The sequence below is a fragment of the Artemia sp. Qi Xiang Cuo genome, chromosome 13 (genome assembly GCF_049724085.1).
Source record: "Artemia sp. Qi Xiang Cuo chromosome 13, ASM4972408v1, whole genome shotgun sequence".
NCBI classification, from domain to species: domain Eukaryota; kingdom Metazoa; phylum Arthropoda; class Branchiopoda; order Anostraca; family Artemiidae; genus Artemia; species Artemia sp. Qi Xiang Cuo.
In genome coordinates, this window is record NC_142806.1 from 29,215,255 (window position 1) to 29,232,997 (window position 17,743).

The 17,743-nt window shown below is 35.4% G+C and overlaps 1 protein-coding gene across 1 annotated transcript in view; it reads left to right on the forward strand.

The window, feature by feature from the left end:
* The first annotated feature begins 235 nt into the window (after positions 1-235).
* LOC148945160 (uncharacterized) overlaps positions 236-17,743 on the forward strand; it is a 28,781-nt gene continuing 11,273 nt past the window's right edge. Inside the window, exons 1-5 of the mRNA XM_089098737.1 lie at positions 236-375; positions 5,690-5,729; positions 13,294-13,475; position 14,610; positions 16,947-17,056. Of these exons, the coding sequence (XP_088954863.1) occupies positions 349-375; positions 5,690-5,729; positions 13,294-13,475; position 14,610; positions 16,947-17,056 (360 nt within the window). The 5' untranslated portion in view covers positions 236-348. The remainder of the gene's footprint in view (positions 376-5,689; positions 5,730-13,293; positions 13,476-14,609; positions 14,611-16,946; positions 17,057-17,743) is intronic.

The following is a 17,743-nucleotide window of genomic DNA, read 5'->3' on the forward strand; positions in this document are numbered from 1 at the left end:
TGGTTTTATTATCATTTTTTTTTCCAGGAGTGATTGTATGCATCTAATTGTCACTTTGAAAAAGATTAAATTTTTTACAGTTATGAAATATAAAGGTGTCAAATATATTGGTTTTTGGTATTTCAAATTAAATTAAAAATATTGCATAAAAAATTTTTATTTGATTTTCTTAATCTTAGTTTTAATGTTTTACTTTGAACAAACTACTTTGATAATGCGTTACTTTTTATAAACACTGAGTAGTCTAAAGGCATTAAATATTTAGGTATTTGATAACCAAGTTCAAAAATGTTGATATTGATAACAAAAAAATCCATCCAACACTTTGGTATTGCTCAACAGAACTGAATGCTGGGAGTTTATATCTTAGTTTTTGTAAGCAGATTATTGTTTTGTGTATTTTTTGTAAACACTTACTTTTTTCATTTTTATATAGTTTTACTTTAATTGACATACTTTTTCCATTGCCTTTAGAAAATTGTTTGTCTTGAAGCTTCATTAAATAAATAAAACAAGATTTTTCAACTAAAAGTAAGGAGTGACATTAAAACTTAGAACAAACAGAAATTATTATGTATACGAGGGGGGTTGCCCCCTCCTCAACGCCTCAATCTTCACACTACAGTTTTTCAGCACTTAAAAAAAAGTTACTTCTTGTTCTAATTAAACAACCCTTGTGTTTCAGGAGTTTTTGTTAAACAATTGGGACAAAATTGAAGCTTTAGAGTAAAGAGCAAGGTGTTGAAGAAGGGACAAGCCCCCTCATATATGCAATGATTTCTGTTTGTTCTAAGTTTTAATGTTACTCCTTACTTTCAGTTGAAAAAAACTTGTTTTTTTTATTTAATTTTGAATTGTTTTTTTTTAATGAAGCCAGAGTATCTGGCTCCACATCCACTGAAAAATCCCCCTCCCTTATAGAAATATCCTGTGTACAATTCAAGCCTTGCAAAAATTTACCCAGACAATCACCCTTAACATCTCCATGCGTAAAATTGAATTGGTAAAGAGAGAGCAAGACATATAAAGAAATTTCATATAGGAATTCTGGCAAATTCAGACAGTGTAAAATTTCCGCTGAAGTTCACCTTCTAGAAACTTCCCTCTTCATAGAAAATTCTCCCAGCAGGAAATTTGTCCTCCCCTTCCCACCTGAAAAATGTATGCATACTTCCCAATAACAAATACTATACATAAACATTAGGCAAATTTTGTAACTTAAAAATCTTTCCCTAGGAGGGGTCATTTTATCTCCAAAGACATATTTATTGCGCCTTTCCACCATGCTGAACAAAATAGCTGTCTCAAAATTTTGATCAACAACTTTGGGAAAAAAGTTGTGTGGTATGGGGCCTAGTTGCCCTCCAATTTTTTTGGTCATTTGAAAGGACACTAGAACTTTTTGCTTCTGCTAGAATGAGCCCTCTCCCCACGTTCTAGGTCCACTGATTTGATACCAGCACTCCTGGGTAAAAAAAAATAATAAATATGCATCCATTACCTTTCTTCTGGCAAAAATGATAAAATTCCTCATTTTTGCAGATTTGAGCTTGAAACCTCTACAGTAAGGTTCTTTGATATACTGAATGTGATGGTATGATTTTTTTTTTAAATTCTATGACTTCTAGGGGTCGATCCCTCTTTTTTCGAAAATCTGACAAATTTTATCAGGTTTCATAGCTTTTGATGAGTAAGACTAAACTTAATGAAACTTATATATTTGGAATCAACAGCAATAAGCCAATTTTTTTATGCATCTATTGGTATCAAAATTCCATTTTTTAGAGTTTTGGTTACTATTGAGCCAGGTTGCTCCTTACTTACAGTTTGTTGTCACAAACTGTTTCATTACCCATCAAAATCCAAACAGAGATCATTGAAATATTGATTGTTTTTTCTGCATTAGCAAAAGTAATTAAACAAATAAAAAACGTTTTTTAACTAAAGTAAGGAGCAAGTTTAAAACTTAAAACAAATTGAAATTATTCTGTATATAAGGGGGACTGTCCCCTTCTCAACACCTTGCTCATTAAACAAGTTTTTTTGTGCTTTGAAAAATGTTTCCATTTATTTTTTTGAATTTTTTTTTCCATTTGCATTTTTTTTTTTTTATATATATTTGGACAAAAGCCAAACTTCAAAGTAAAGAGTAAGGATCTAAGGAGAAGACAACCCCCTTTGTATAAAGAATACTCCATTCAAATTGGTTTCAAATCTGTTCCATGCTTTCTGTTCACAAGCTCTTTTTTTATTCAGTTTCTGATTGTTTTCAAATCATACCCAGGTGTAACCAAGATATAATTTGTGGTACTGGTCCCTTAAATCCCTGGTTAATTGCTTTTAAAATGTGTCACTCAATAATTGTATGTTGATTAGTACTGTCCTATTTTTAAATTTGCAATTTTGGATAAAATTTGAATATACTTCAATAATTGGTAATGAATAGTAATTTTGGTAAAAAGTCCTCCTTAATATTACTACTAAAGATTTTTGGTTGGATAAAAAAGGGTATTAATGTTTATGTGGATGGAAGTTCTGTGAGACTTTTGATCTTCTACATAACTGATACCATCACAACCTCTACAATAGGATTTTCTTATCAATAACATTACATACATTGGTTTAAATACATCAAAGTACTTCATATAAATAGAAAAATATTACCATTTAAAATTGCTGAAAACTAAGTTCCTAGCAGTATTTGCCACCCCAAAGAAATTTACTGGCGTGGCTGATGATGGCCTTCCTTTCCTTTTCCCACTTTGCTGGTAGATTTGAGAATGTAACATTTTAGCTGTACGGACTAATAATTTGATTTAATCCATATTCCCCTCTACCTATTTCAACATTTTTATGAAGCTTTCGGAAGAATAAGCAGTTTTTCCATCAAAATGTATGGTACTCTAGCAGGAATCTACCCTATCCCCACCTAAACAATGACTCACCCCCCTCATAATAGGTGATATGCAAATACAGATCACCAAATGTAGCCTAATTTCATTAAAAGTAAATCGAATCAATTTGGTTGAATCCAGTATTGTCACCATGTGGCATTATTTCTTTTGCAATTGATACTTTTAAATGAATTAGCTTCTCAGAATTTTAAATTGATTGCAAATTTGTCCTCTTTAGGGTTAAGTCCTAGTTTGGTGCCCTAAAATGCCAGAAAACAAGACTATTGAATGAGTTCCCTCCCAATTATCTTGGACCTTTGGTTCAATACAATCACCTTTGGGAAAAAGCAATACAAATAAACATGTATCAATGATGTTTCTTCTGAAAAACAATATGAAACTTCACATTCTGAAGGTTAGATCTTGAAACCCTCTATGGTAGGGTTTTATGATATGATGTATCTAATAAAGGGATTTTCAATAAGATTGGTTGCTTTTTGGGGGTGTTCCCTTTTTTTTTTAAATCAGGCAAATTTTCTCAGATTTTTTGTTTTGGGTGGGTAACAATAAACTGAAATAACTTTATATATTTAGAATCAGCATAAAAAACCAATACTGCTAGTTAAGCTGTGGGCAGGATGATTTTTGATTATCTCTACTCTTTCTGTAAACTTTTCTAAGGCATAGGAAATTGCATAAAGACAAGTCTACACAGGAATAAAGACAAGTCTACATCTGTTATAATCTATGGAAGCAATAAATATTTCTGTAATTTTGGTTTGAGTTTAATTTTCGTTTATAATCAAATGCATAATAATTAAATATATTATTAATTAAATAAATTGATCCCTTTGCCAGGAATCCTTGTCACTTTAAGTTTACTGTGGCTATTTTGTTTCATTTTGCATACAATTACTTTTTTATTTGATAATTACTCTTTTTGTTTGAGTTTTTTCCTAAAAGCACTTAAAAATAAACTTATTCTTACAAAAAAATTTCCTGAAATATATTCCTTGTCATTCAACCACCAGTGCTATTTTGGTGTCTGCCCCCCCCCCCCTGGAAAATTTTCTCTCAGCACCCTTGTAGCTATGTTCTGTTTGAGGAAACTAAGACTTGAATTTGCTCTTGAAATTGCTTGTTGCCTGTGGCTATGGAGCTTCAGTTGTTCATTGATGAGCACTCCTACATCTCTTTCTTCAGAACTTGTCTTAAGCACTAGTTTGACAGCAAGTTTGGACCAAAATTAGTGCATTGATGATGGGGAGGATTGCTACCAAAGTGAATAACGCTGCACTTCAATATGTTAAATTCAAGAAGCCAGTCCTATGCCCATCTTTGGATTTTAGAAAGGTCATTGAACAGACTTTGTTGATTTACAGGCTAAACAGCATGGGGATGTCAGCATAAAGATGGGTGTCATTTTCTGTTTTGTTCACCATATTGATGTATATGAGAAATAAGATAGGACCCAAAACAATTACTTAGGGGACTGTGTCAGCACCATCACATGGTGAGTCCTACCAGTCAGAAAATCCATGATCAGGCTGACCATTGCCAAAAAATGTAATCTGAGACAGCTGCACAATACCTTATCAAAAGCCTTGGCAAGGTCCAATAAAATCAAGTCTATAGGGATTCCTTTATCCAGGTAATCTGTTATGTGGCTGTATATCTTGAGGGGATTAGTCTTAACAAATATATCTGACTGAAAGCTATGTTGGTCATGGGAAAGTATATTATTATTATTAAGGAGACGTGTCAGGATCTTGGCATTCATGATCTGCTCAAGGGTTTTTGCTGCCACTAAGGTCAGACTGATGGGTCCATAGTTTTCAGCTTTAGCACAGCTACCTTTCTTTAATACTGCAGTAATGTGGGTGAGCTCTTATTCTATAGGTACCTTTTTCAAGTCAAGTAATAGTTAAAGTATAGTACATAGTGGTAGTGCAATTTCTTTGACAAGCTCCTTCAGTAGTCTTGGGTACTAGTCATCAGGACCAGCAGACTTGTTGACATTTAGCACTTTAAGATTCTTTTTGATGACTGTTGAAGAGAGTTGAATAGGTGGGATAAAATTAGATAGAAACTTGTAAATGTTGAGCTATATAAAATATTTATTTAGATTCTGTATCAATACTAAAAATTAATAGTAGTATAAGTGGGTGATCATGTATTGATGTTCTGTCTACACAGTATATCAAACAAGAAAATTGCATATAATTTGTATGTATATTACAGTTTGCTACTGAAAAACCACAAATTTGCTCAAATATTGACAAAGGTCGTGATTTGAAATACCCTTTTCCTCAAAAGTATCAAAGCAAATGAGGCTGTCCTTGCATGTGCTCAGTAGCATAAGTTTGGATGCACACAGGTGCATCAATAATATGCATCATGCAATTAAATATATATGTAACTAAGGCTAAATACCATAATATTTTTGAATCCAAACTAATTAATGGGAAATCAGTTAAACCTGCTGGCAGGTTCTAGGAACACTAACCAATGGCAGACTATCTAAGTGACAGTGAGTAGCACAGACAATATGTTATCAACACAAGAATAGTTATTTTCATTCCATTAGAAGAATTTTCCCAGTGATTAAACCAACGAAAATTAATGGCTAAAATTTAAAGCTGAGACCAGTAAATAAAAGTAAAGTTTTGGGAATCAGCTATTTCTTTTTTTTTGTTTTTTTTTTGGAATATGAAATTTAGTTTGGAGGGGAGTTTCTTTTCCATTAATTCTTAACTCTTTCTTTTTTTTATTTACCTCTTGCTCTTCTGTTTTAGGTTGATTTTTTCGAAGTAATGTCACAGAAAGAAAGTAAAGGTAAATATAATGTTTTCTTCCAATTCTGCAGCATGAATACTTTAAAACAATTGTTAGAACATGAATATCTTGTATTTTTCACTATTGTAACTCATCTCAATCTCATCATAGTTTTTAGATTCTGGGAGCAACATGGGTTCTCCAGTTAATAGTTTAAGTTTCTAGTTTGTTTGCAAATTTTATTACCATCAAAGGAGATGGTTTACTCTGGTCGTCTACACATGCGCTGGCACCACTGCCTGCTAAATTTAATCAGGGTAGTTGTTTTAAAGTACAATTTCTAACCCCTTTAAGTCTTGGTATTACCTGGTGATAATCTGACTACACAAATACCTGCATGGTTTACTCTGGCCATCTACAAATCCGCTGGCAACACTGCCTGCTAAATTTAATCAGGGTAGTTGTTATAAAGTACAATTTCTAACCCTTTTAAGTCTTGGTATTACCTGGTGATAATCCGACTACACAAATACCTGCATATCAAGCTAATGATGGAGAAAAATATTGCAAAAAAAACTACCAAAATCCGTCTTTAAAAAAAACCTGAAGTAGGAATCTTTCCTTCAGCATCAGCAAAATATACATTATGTATAGACAAATCTAAAAAGTGATGTTATTTATTGTACTCCCCATAGCTTATTTGAATAATTGCATGTAAAATGTTGATAAAGCTACTTTTTAAGTTTCTAAGTCTCTGTGCATAGACATGAGTTTTAAATAGTGCATTCCCATTGCTGCAACTTGCTCTGCAGTCAAAATAATAACTTTTCTTTCATGGAAATTAGTGTGTAGATACATTTTAAGTTGGAGATTATAGTTATTAAATTGAAAAAAAAAAATCAAACATCAGTCAAATTTTGGTGAAAATCAAACATCATTTATGAAATTTGTACGTGATGTCTGCTTAATTTAGTACAGTCTTATAGCAAGTCCTCTTTTCCCCTCCTATTTTCAGTTAGTGACTTGCAATAACATTTGAATACCAGCTTTGGTTAATATTAAGCACCATATGCGGACTTCTATATAAGCTTTTGGTCTTTCAATCAACATGCTCAGAAAGTCTTGGATATAAACTGTAGAACTGTGTTAGAAGTTGGAAGCTGTTGTGAAGAGTATAGATTATCTATTTTTTTAATCAGAAAGTTGATATTACTATTTTGGCTTTATATTAGCAATTGGTGACACACTAAACCCCCTAAATTCCAACTTTGGAGAAAATCAAACTATATTTTTGTGCTGTATACTTATTGTATACTGAATTTGCAAATTGCAACAATAGGGTTTTTATCAACAATCTCAGAAGCTCTTGATTAACAGTGCAGTAAAAACGGAACTTCATTTGTGTCCCATTTAGGATACATACTGTGTTTTGCTTTAAGATACTCAAATGACAATTTGCTCCTCTTGTTGGTAATTAGTTACTTCAAAAACCTTTAAATATCAAATCTGGTTATTGTCCTTCTGTATTGCAATATTAGCCACCATTATCTAATCAAAAGGCTCAGAAATCCTTTGATGGAAATTGGAAACAATTTTCGGAAAATGTTGGACACATGTTATGCTTTGTTTCAATTGTTGTTTGTTTCAATGTGTTTATAATTAAATTTTAGAATCATAGTTGTAATTAAGAATTTTAAACTCATTAGATATCAGCTTTGGTTGTGTGAAATAAACACAACCGTACTACGCAACCTGAAAAACGGTAAAGCTGCCGGAATTGATGTCTTATTGAAATTAATCAAAAAAAGTTTTTACACAAAATAAGTTTTTCAAAAAAAAGTAAAGAACTTAAGTTAAACTCAAAACGAGCAGAAACTAATCTGATTAGGGTTCTAAACCCTATGCTTTCTAAAAGCCAGAATATAATTTGTACTTTACTGGAAAAAATCAAATATGCTGATATTTATTCCTTTAAATCTTAATTAATTTTTGATTTCTTAAACTTATAAAAGTGAAAAAATTTAAAAGAATTTTTTATTTAAAAGAAATTTCTATGACAACATTTTCTATATAAAACCTTATATGCCCCCAGGGTGTAACTTACAACCCTTGCCCTGAGGGGTTTGGGGGGGGGGGTTGTCATCTTCAAAATCATAATTTCCAGAACTTTCAACTACGTTGAAGAAAATCTATCTTAAAATTTTAATTGGATGTGTTTGGGGAAATGGTGGGCGTCAGAGGGGGGGGGGGGGGGTTAGTTGCTCTCCAATCACTTTCGACTAATAAAAGGGCCCTAGCCCTTTCAAGTTCCAATCAAGTGAGCTTTTTTTGAAGTTTCCATGACAACACTTTCTATAAAAACCTTATATGTCCCCAAGGTATTACTTACAACCCTTGCCCTGAGGGCTCTGAGGAGGCTATCATCCTAAAAGACCTAATTTACAGAACTTTTAACTACGTTGAACAAAATGAATATCTCACAATTTTTATTGCATGTGTTTGGGGAAATGGTGGGGCGTGAGAGGGGGGTTAGTTGCCCTCCAATTACTTTCAACTATTAAAAAGGGCACTACCCCTTTCAATTTCCAATCGAGTGAGCCCTTTTTGAAGTTTTATGACAACGCTTGCTATAAAAAACCTTATATGCCCCCAGGGCATAACTTATAAACCTTGCCCTGAGGGCTGTAGGGGGAGTTTTGTCCTCAAAGACATAATTTCCAGACCTTTCAACTATGTTGAACAAAATGTCTATCTCAAAATTTTTATTGGATGTGTTTGGGAAAATGGTGGGTGTGAGAGGGGGGTTAGTTCCCCTCTAATCACTTTCGACTAATAAAAAAACTTTCTATAAAAACCTCATATGCCCCCAGGGCATAACTTATAACCCTTGCCCTGAGGGATTTGGGGTGGTCGTTATCCTTAAAGACCTAATTTCCAGAACTTTCAACTACGTTGAACAAAATGGCTATCTCAAAATTTTGATTGAATGTGTTTGGGGAAACGGTGGGCGTGAGAGGGGGGTCAGTTACTCTCCAATCACTGTCGACTATTAAAAAGGGCACTAGCCCTTTAAATTTCGAATCGAATGGGCCCTGTTTCAAGTTCCTATGACAAAGCTTTCAATAAAAACCTTATGTGCCCCCAGGGCATAACTTATAACCCTTACCCCAAAGACTGTGGGGGGGGGGTGTTCTGCTCAAAGATATAATTTCCAGAACTTTTAACTGCGTTGAACAAAATGTCTATCTCAAAATTTTTATTGGATGTGTTTGGGGAAATGGTGGGCATCGAAGCGGTGCTAGTTGCCTTCCAATCACAATCTACAATTAAAAAGGGTACTAGCCTTTTCAATTTCCAATCGAATGAGCCCTTTTTGAAGTTTCTATGACAACCGTTTCTATTAAAACCTTACATGCCCCCAGGGTATAACTTACAACCCTTGTCTTAAGGGCTTAGAGGGGGGGATTGTCATCCTTAAAGACCTAGTTTCAAGAACTTTCAACTACGTTGAACAAAATGGCTATCTCAAAATTTTGATTGGATGTGTTTGGGGAAATGGTGGGCGTGGAAAGGGTGTTAGTTGCCATCAAATCACTTTCGACTATTAAAAAGGGCACTAGCCATTCCAATTTCCAATCGAATGAGCCCTTTTCGAAGTTTCTACGTCAACTCCTTCGATACGAAGGGCCCTGTTATGGAAAAACCTATCAAAGACCTAGTTTCAAGAACTTTCAACTATGTTGAACAAAAATTTGATTGGATGTGCTTGGGGAAAAGATGGGCGTGACAGGGGGGTTAGTTGCCCTCCAATTACTTTCAAATATTAAAAAGGGCACTAGCCCTTTGAATTTCCAATCGAATGAGCACTTTTTGAAGTTTTATGACAAATATTTCTATAAAAACCTTATATGCCCCCAGGGCATAACTTACAACCCTTGCCCTGAGGGCTGTGGGGGGAGTATCCTCCTCAAAAACGTAATTTCTATCCGTCAGCTATGATGAACAAAATGGCTATATCAAAATTTTGATTGGATGTTTTGGAAATGGTGGGTGTGGAAGGGGTGTTAGTTACTTTCCAATCACTTTTGACTATTAAAAAGGGCACTAGGTATTTCGATTTCCAATCGAATGAGCCCTTTTCGAAGTTTCTACGGCAACTCCTTCGATACGAAGGGCCCCGTTATGGAAAAAAACTATCAAAGACCTAGTTTCCAGAACTTTCAACTACGTTGAACAAAATGACTATCTCAAAATTTTGATTGGATGTGTTTGGGGAAAAGGTGGGCGTGGAAGGGTGTTAGTTGCTTTCCAATCACTTTCGACTATTAAAAAGGGCACTAGCCCTTTGAATTTCCAATCGAATGAGCCCTTTTTGAAGTTTCTACAACAACGCGTTCTATAAAAACCTTATATGCCCCCAGGGCACAAGATACAAACCTTGGCCTGTGGGCTGTGGGGGGAGTATCCTCCTCAAAAACATAATTTCTATCCGGAAATCAGCTACGATGAACAAAATAGCTATCTCAAAATTTTGATTGGATGTTGGGGAAATGGAGGGTGTGGAAGGGGTGTTAGTTGCCTTACAATCACTTTCGACTATTAAAAAGGGAACTAGCCATTCCGATTTCCAATCGAATGAGCCCTTTTCATAGTTTCTACGGCAACTCCTTCGATACAAAGGGCCCTCTTATGGAAAAAAAATTATTCTTTGTGCCAAAATCGTTTGTTAATTAGGCAGTGCTATGATATGGAAAATACTGGCGACTTATTGAAATACGGAATTGATGAATTATTGAAATATGGCGACTCGGCCTTGACGAAGTCTCTAAAAAATTTGAATCAGATTTGGGAAACCGAGAGTGTCCCGACTGATTGGAAGAAAGGAGTCATTATAAAACTTTCTAAGAAAGGTCAAACCATGGATTGTAACAATTGGCCCTACAGTTCATAGGAAGATAAGTTATCTGTCAAATATTCCTGAAACGTATTCAGTCGAGAATTGACAATATTCTGGGAGATGAGGAGCACGGTTTTTGGTCAGGTAGATCTTGTGCTGATCTGATATTCAGCCTAAGAATTCTAATTGAAGAATCGGACGGGTGGCAAACTGAAATATTAATAGCGTTTATTAATTTCTTAAAGGCGTTCGATTCTGTACATAGGGAATCACTTTGGAGAATACTACGATATTCTGCACTCCCAGACAAGATTATAAGTATTATTGTTGCTTTACACAATGACCAGCTATCCGCCGTACGAACCGAAGATGGAGACCTGACGGAATGGTTCCAGATCAATTCTGGTGTACGAAAAGGTTGTATCCTCTCTCCTGTGCTCTTCATGATTCTCATTGACTATGTACTTGGGTCCCCTCATTTTGTTGGAGGGATACAGTTGAATGAGAGGCGTGCTGTCTTTGACGGTGATTTTGCTTATGACATTGCGCTCCTCTATCATCTAAGAGAAGACTTGCAATAGAACATCACCGAGCTTTCGAACAAAGCCAGGCGAGTTGGGTTGCCAATTAGTACTCAAAAGACGAAGGTTATGCGTAACAACGTAAATACAACCCGGCCCGGCCCCTGAATGTTTCAGAGGAGCTAGATGAGAACACAGAATTTAAGTATCTTGGAAACTTCTTCAAATCTGACGGAAGTCTCGAGCGTGAAATTACTACACGCATTGCTTGTGCAGGAAAACTTTTACCAAGTTAAGAATAGTTTGGAAAAAGCGCTGCGTACTTTCTAAAGCTCAAACTCCGACTCCTAAATAGCAATGCCCTCTCTGTACTAACGTATGGATGCGAGACATGGGCACTGATGAAACAGTTTGAAAATGAATACAATGTTTCAAAAATAACTGTCTTCAGCGCATCCTGGGGATCCACTGTTCCAAAAGAAATGCGAAAGCCGCCATACGTGAAAGGACGGAACAACCGCTAATAGTTGAAAAAATCCTAAGTATTAGATAGCGATATTGGGGTCATATGGTCCGTATGGGTGATAGCAAGCTCCCCCATGATGTTTGGTGTTAGTTCCCCCCCCCCCCGGCATTAGAAGACATGGACAACCGAGATTGACGCTTGGCCGATCCCTAGAGGAAGAGGCTACTTTGGCGAGGACTTCTTTGGAAGATCTATGGTCTCAAGCTCTTCAGAGGTCGTCTTGGAGAGGCGTCGGACAAACTAAGTCTTAGTAAGCCTGCTCTCATAAAAGGAGAAAAAAAAAATACCAATGATGCTTACAAGAAAAGCAATTTTTTTTACATAAAAATCTCTGGTAATTTAGTTAACTATTTTTGAAATTCTATAAATCGTAACTTCAATTCAAAATGCCAAAGAACTAACTTCTAAAAAATAATAAAAAGAACTAACTTCTGGGGGCTAAGTTTTGCTGATCCATCTTTTTCTGTATCGAGCCTGACATGTATGCAGGAGCTTGTTTAGGAAGAGAGGAGTGGGTATTTTGAAAAAAAGGGGCAAACTGTATGAAAAATGTGTATAACCATCGGAAAAATTGGGAAATGTCAAGTTAATGAGGAGGACCTAGGCCTAAAGGGTCCCCTCCCTATGTAGGGAACAAAGATTGAATTTTGTGTGCGTTGATTGTTCCGTGTACCGATCTTTACGCGGAAAGAATTTTCCATTGTTGGTTTTTTATTTTGCTTGTATGGCATTTTCGTGTGCTGAATTTGAAGAAAGTTGAAATTTACTTGGGTTGAGGCTTGTGTTGGTTGAGTTTTGCCAGGCTGAATTTTGTTTGGGTTTTCTTAGCTGATTAGTCGCATTTGGCCAAGTCGAGTTTTGTGTGGAGCAGCAAAAACATTTGCTCCAAAAACCGTAGATAAACTTTCTGCATCTCCCATTTAAGATGAGACATTTATTTCGAAAAATTTCCATCACAAGCCCCGAAGGGCCGAATCCTAAAAAAAACAGCAAAAAAACTCGTCGAAACCATTTGCAGCTCTTCAAAAAATAGTCCTATCAGGGTTGGAAATATCAGGAATGTTGAATCTGTTTACGTTGACTGCTCAACGTCTTTTTGTACTAAAGCATCATAAGCTAATTTTTAACGAGGTCAAAATTTTTTCGTCCTTCTTTCTCTTTTAGACCTATGTTGATCTATGAAGTGCTATCCTTTTAGTCACTGAAATCATGTCGAAAATCCTTTCCTAGCTGTAGTAAATCAAAGGTGTTAAGGTCCAAGAAATAAATTCCATAAGGGGGACGGAAACTGCAAAAGGGACTTTCCGGCTTTTTGACTAGCCCTTAGGACTTGCTAGGTTTTGAGACCTTTAGACCTGACTAAGACAATATTATTATCCAAAGCTGTATTTTACAAGGACCATAATGAGAAATAGAGTAATCCCGAAAAAACTGAAATGTATTTTTGAAGTTACTTAAGTTTATAAATTAGACCACTCGATCCAGTGTGTATATTTTAAGAGCGGACGGGGGTGATAGTAACAACATTTGAATTACCATAAGTGAGCTCGTGTGTTTGTTTTGTACATTTGATTACGTTTGTAATATACCAGTCAACTTAATGAGGCAAGTTCTTGCCAGTGCGTAAGCCAAATCACAAATGTTGAGTACGTTTCATAGTCCTTTTTTTGAAAATTGTAGGCTGGAATGATCCTCCTGTTACTACTGGGACTGCACCTCGTAAGCCCTTTAAGAGACCGAAAGCTCCACCTCATCCTCTTCTTCGAGGTCAGGAAAGTTCTTCGGCAGCCGCAAGTCAGAATCGGCCTCTGTCATTGGCTATAAACTTGCCTCCCAGTGAACTTCTCTCTCATTTAGTACCAGTTTAACTATATTTCTCACAAAATTTTTTTATTTAAAATTGTTTTTTTTTTTTTTTACAATTATAGTGCTGATATTTTATTCTTTGTCTAGTTTTGTTCCAGGTTAATTACAATTGATAAAATTTTTTCATTTATAATTTTTTGTTTAAAATAATTATATTTATATATTTTCTCTCTTTCTCTCTCTCTCTCTCTCTCTCTCTCTCTCTCTCTCTCTCTCTCTCTCTCTCTCTCTCTCTCTCTCTCTCTCTCTCTCTCTCTCTCTCTCTCTCTCTTTTTTTTCTCTCTCTCTTTTTTTTCTCTCTCTCTGTTTTTTTTAGCAGGGCTAAAGAGGACTTTGTTACCCTTGTAGTAAAGATTTTTAAATTTGGCAAAGGCTTCATCTACACAATCAAACTTTAACTATGCGTAATAAAATTTTGAAAAGACCTTATTTAATTCTTGTTCTGTAACTTATAAATAATGCTGATGATACTTTCCCCCATGTATTTATATAGGTACTAGTGAAAATTGCACCCAAGCCCTCCTTTTAATAAGTATAACGAAGGAAAACAGAAAACAATTTACATTCAAGAAAAACAGCAATATAAATTAAACGTTATATGAACTAAAAGTCTGGAGTATTTTGGTTGTCAAGGTTTCTCTACGTATCATCCGATTCAAGCTTCATACTCTATGGCTTCCGAAGTAAAAAAAAACACCATTGACTTTATCAGCAAGCCGGTTTCTTTTGTTGGTTTTATTATTATTTAATGGCGAAAACAAAGTCTCGAAAACGCGTTGAAGAAAACATTATTATATTTGCCATCGCTGTATTTCCTTTTTTTACGATGTCGTAAATGTCGACTAAATTTTTGCAGGTCGTCTAAATTTCCTGCATGTAGTCGCACTCCTCTTGATTATTTCAATAATTGTATTCTAGTTTAAAGTTGCAAGTTAAATTCAACAATCTACACGATCTTAAATGAAACCGCGAAAGCCGTTGCATCTTCAGAAATTGTCTTGTTTTTTTGCCTGACACTCCTTAATACATGAACTTTTTGTTTTTGTCGCCGCGTGTAACACCAAAAATGAACTCGCGTGCTTTGCCTGTAGGTCTTGAAAAACATTCCCAGTAACTTAACAGGAGGAAAGGGTAGCACCTTTTGATGAAGCGTATTGGGGCTTGCTGGGAAACGTTCCTTATATTTCCGTTAAGTTTGTCGAATTGTCTCGACAGATTCTCAACGTGCTAGGCCCTTCCTCGATCTTTGATACCATTCATTCTTGATTAGCCTTTTTCTCTGATCGCTTCTACTTTGAGTTTACATGTAAAGAAAAATTTTAAACAATACCAAAGCACGCCTCATAAGACGAAATGCCTGGTACACAAGAGGTACATTGGCACACAAGAGGTACATCCCCACAATCAAGACACCAAACAGCAATAACACGAACTTTACAAATTTCTTGACGCGAAATATGCTATAAATTAAAAAAAAAACACTATTGAACAATCAGAAACGGGAGACGGGATTAAAATAGGAAATAACAGTTGTAACATAGACGATGGCACTTTTTCACTACACAAAAGTAATTTTTTGTTTGGTTAAATTTCGTTGTGGTGAAATGTCAAATTTTCATTAGTGAATCACCCCTACAAACTTGGAAGAACTAGCCTCTGGGCGAGCAATTTTGTCTTGGTGAGTCAACGACCAGTGAATTTAACCAAGCTTTTGAAAGATTTTTGAACAGTAGTAACTAAAAAAAAATTAAGTATAACAGTTTAGTATCCAATCACTGACTTAACTGACAAATCAATGATATCAGAACCTAGTTCAGCTTCAGATCGTACAAAAGTCAACAAGGTGGCCTTGTTAGTAAAAGCAAAAAGCGCATTAGGAGAACCTATAACAATATGTAATGGATATTCTCTAAGGCTAGAGCAGAGGTCATAGCCCTTGTTAACTGTAATGTTGTTAGGTCATAAATAGGACATTAAAGTACAGAACTGATAGAACTTGACTGTTTGGTTTCTAGCATAATCTGATTGATGACAATTTTACCCGAAGATTACATACCCTTGTATCGAAACCCCGCGGCTCAGAATCATAGTTTTGGGGCTAGTCTCAGAGGTACTATTTTTGGTTTAACCAAGTTCACTAAATGCAGAAACTAGTCAAACCTTCACCCGAGAGCATACACAGCGCTGATTCGCTATTGTAAGTAACTCCTGAGACGGGTCTAAAATCGTTAGTACGATGTCAGTATGGTCCAGAGCTTTTTCTTAGATTTTTTAACCGGTAAAATACTATTTACTGAATGGTTGGTCCGGCAAAGTCTAACAACTCCAGAAGCAAATGTTACATTGATAATATGAGGAGCGGTCAAAGAACGTGGATCCGATGTCAGATGTAACCGAACCTTATTGTCAGATCCAGCAACATTATTTTGGATTCTTGAGGTCAAAAACAGAATACCATATACGTTTCGTAAGACAAAGAAGAAAAAAATAATGTAGTTAAATAACCGAGAAAACGAGGTTAATAGCAGCCAGTGGATAGAAAAGAAGCGAAAAGGACAAAAGCGGAGATTTTGGCAAGGACCTCTGCCAAGCCGTCTTCAGTGCTAAAAAAAGAGAAGAAAAACTAACTTTTTGAGCATCTACTCTGTTTGTGTTACTTCAAAAGGTTTTTTTTTCTGTTCTCTCTTGTTTTAGCACTCAAGGCGGCTCAAGACTTCTATGCCCCTAGGGCATAACTTACAAACCTTGCCCTGAAGGATTTAGGGGGAGTTTCATCCTCAAAGACATAATTTCCGGACCTTTCAACTGTGTTGAACAATATGTTTGTCTCAATATTTTGATTGGGTGATGTTCTTGCCGAAATATCTGCTTTTGTCCTTTTTGCTTCTTTTCTATCCACTGGCTGATTTTACCCTCGTTTTCTTGGCTATTTAATAATATTATTTTTTTCTTGTTTGTCATGCGTTGTTTATAGCCAGTGTTGTCTTATAATGTAACTACTATATACATTTAGGTGTTAATGTTTTTTTGCGAGGCATCTACCTCATAAAACTTGTTTTGGCTTTCATCCTTTTGCCTTTCCTGTCGGAAGATCGCTCTTAAAATGTTCAATTTTTTTTATATATTTTTTTCCTTTTTAGTTTAAAAACTTGACTTTTTAATTCTTGTTTTATTACTATTTTATCTCAATTTATTTGACCTGTTTTCTTCTTGTTGTTTCCCACTCTTCGATTTTTTTTTTATTTATTTATTTTTTTTTTAATGCCTCATCTCACAGTGAAAAGGGCTTAGCAGAGATCTTTGCCCCCGCAATGCTATAGTTCTTGTTATTTTCCGATGATTCGTTGAAAAGGAGGTATTTCGTTGAGACCCAAGATTTCCCCGGGTGAAACCCTTTACTCATATAGGCATCATTTTGGTCATCTTTGATAAGCAGTTTTACTTTGATAATCTTCATGTTATTCCAGGTGTTGAAAGTTCCTCAAAAGAAGAAGATGTAAGCATAGGAGGTAATTGTAATATTGAAGATAAATTAGAAAATATATCGATGAAGACGTCTTCTAGTCCTGATATTAAGGTAATTTTCTAGATATGAAGTTGGCATGGGCGTAGGCAGCATTAGGCAGCATATTGTCTAGGGGGGGGGGGCAGTCGATAGTGTGATGGAGTTTTATATACTGCTTTTTCCAAACCATCTGCTTTTTCAGCCATATCTAATGTAAATTTGAAGGTCTAGGGGGGCAGCTGCCCCCCCTCCCTACGCCCATGGAAGTTGGTGAAGTACAATAAAAATTTGGAAAATCAGGTCAGTAAAGTCAAAAAAAGTAAATACACACAACTATTTCATCTTTTTAATAAACGGAGACGTCTTTGGCGCTACGAAAAAGCTAATCTTTTAAGATAAGACAGGAGCAACAGATTAAAAACCAAAGTAACTAAAACATCGCGGATTTAAGAGAATTTCGAGTGATAATTGAAACAGCCGGGATTTAAAAGGGCAAAAAAAAATTGTAAGATACATGGGTGTTGAATGAAAACATAGAAGATAAGTCAGCTGTGGTAACTCGGACGTTTCACGAAATAAATTTACACACGAACATAAAGCTTAAAACCGTGCTTTGGGCTCTTTGACTGCAATTAATGATTTGTTTTTCGTACAAGACATGTATTTTAGGCCTTCAAGATTCGATGGAACCAATTCTGATTTCAAAGTCTCCTGATTTTAATGTTCCTTCAAGTTAAATTTATTCGTTCATAAGTCGAA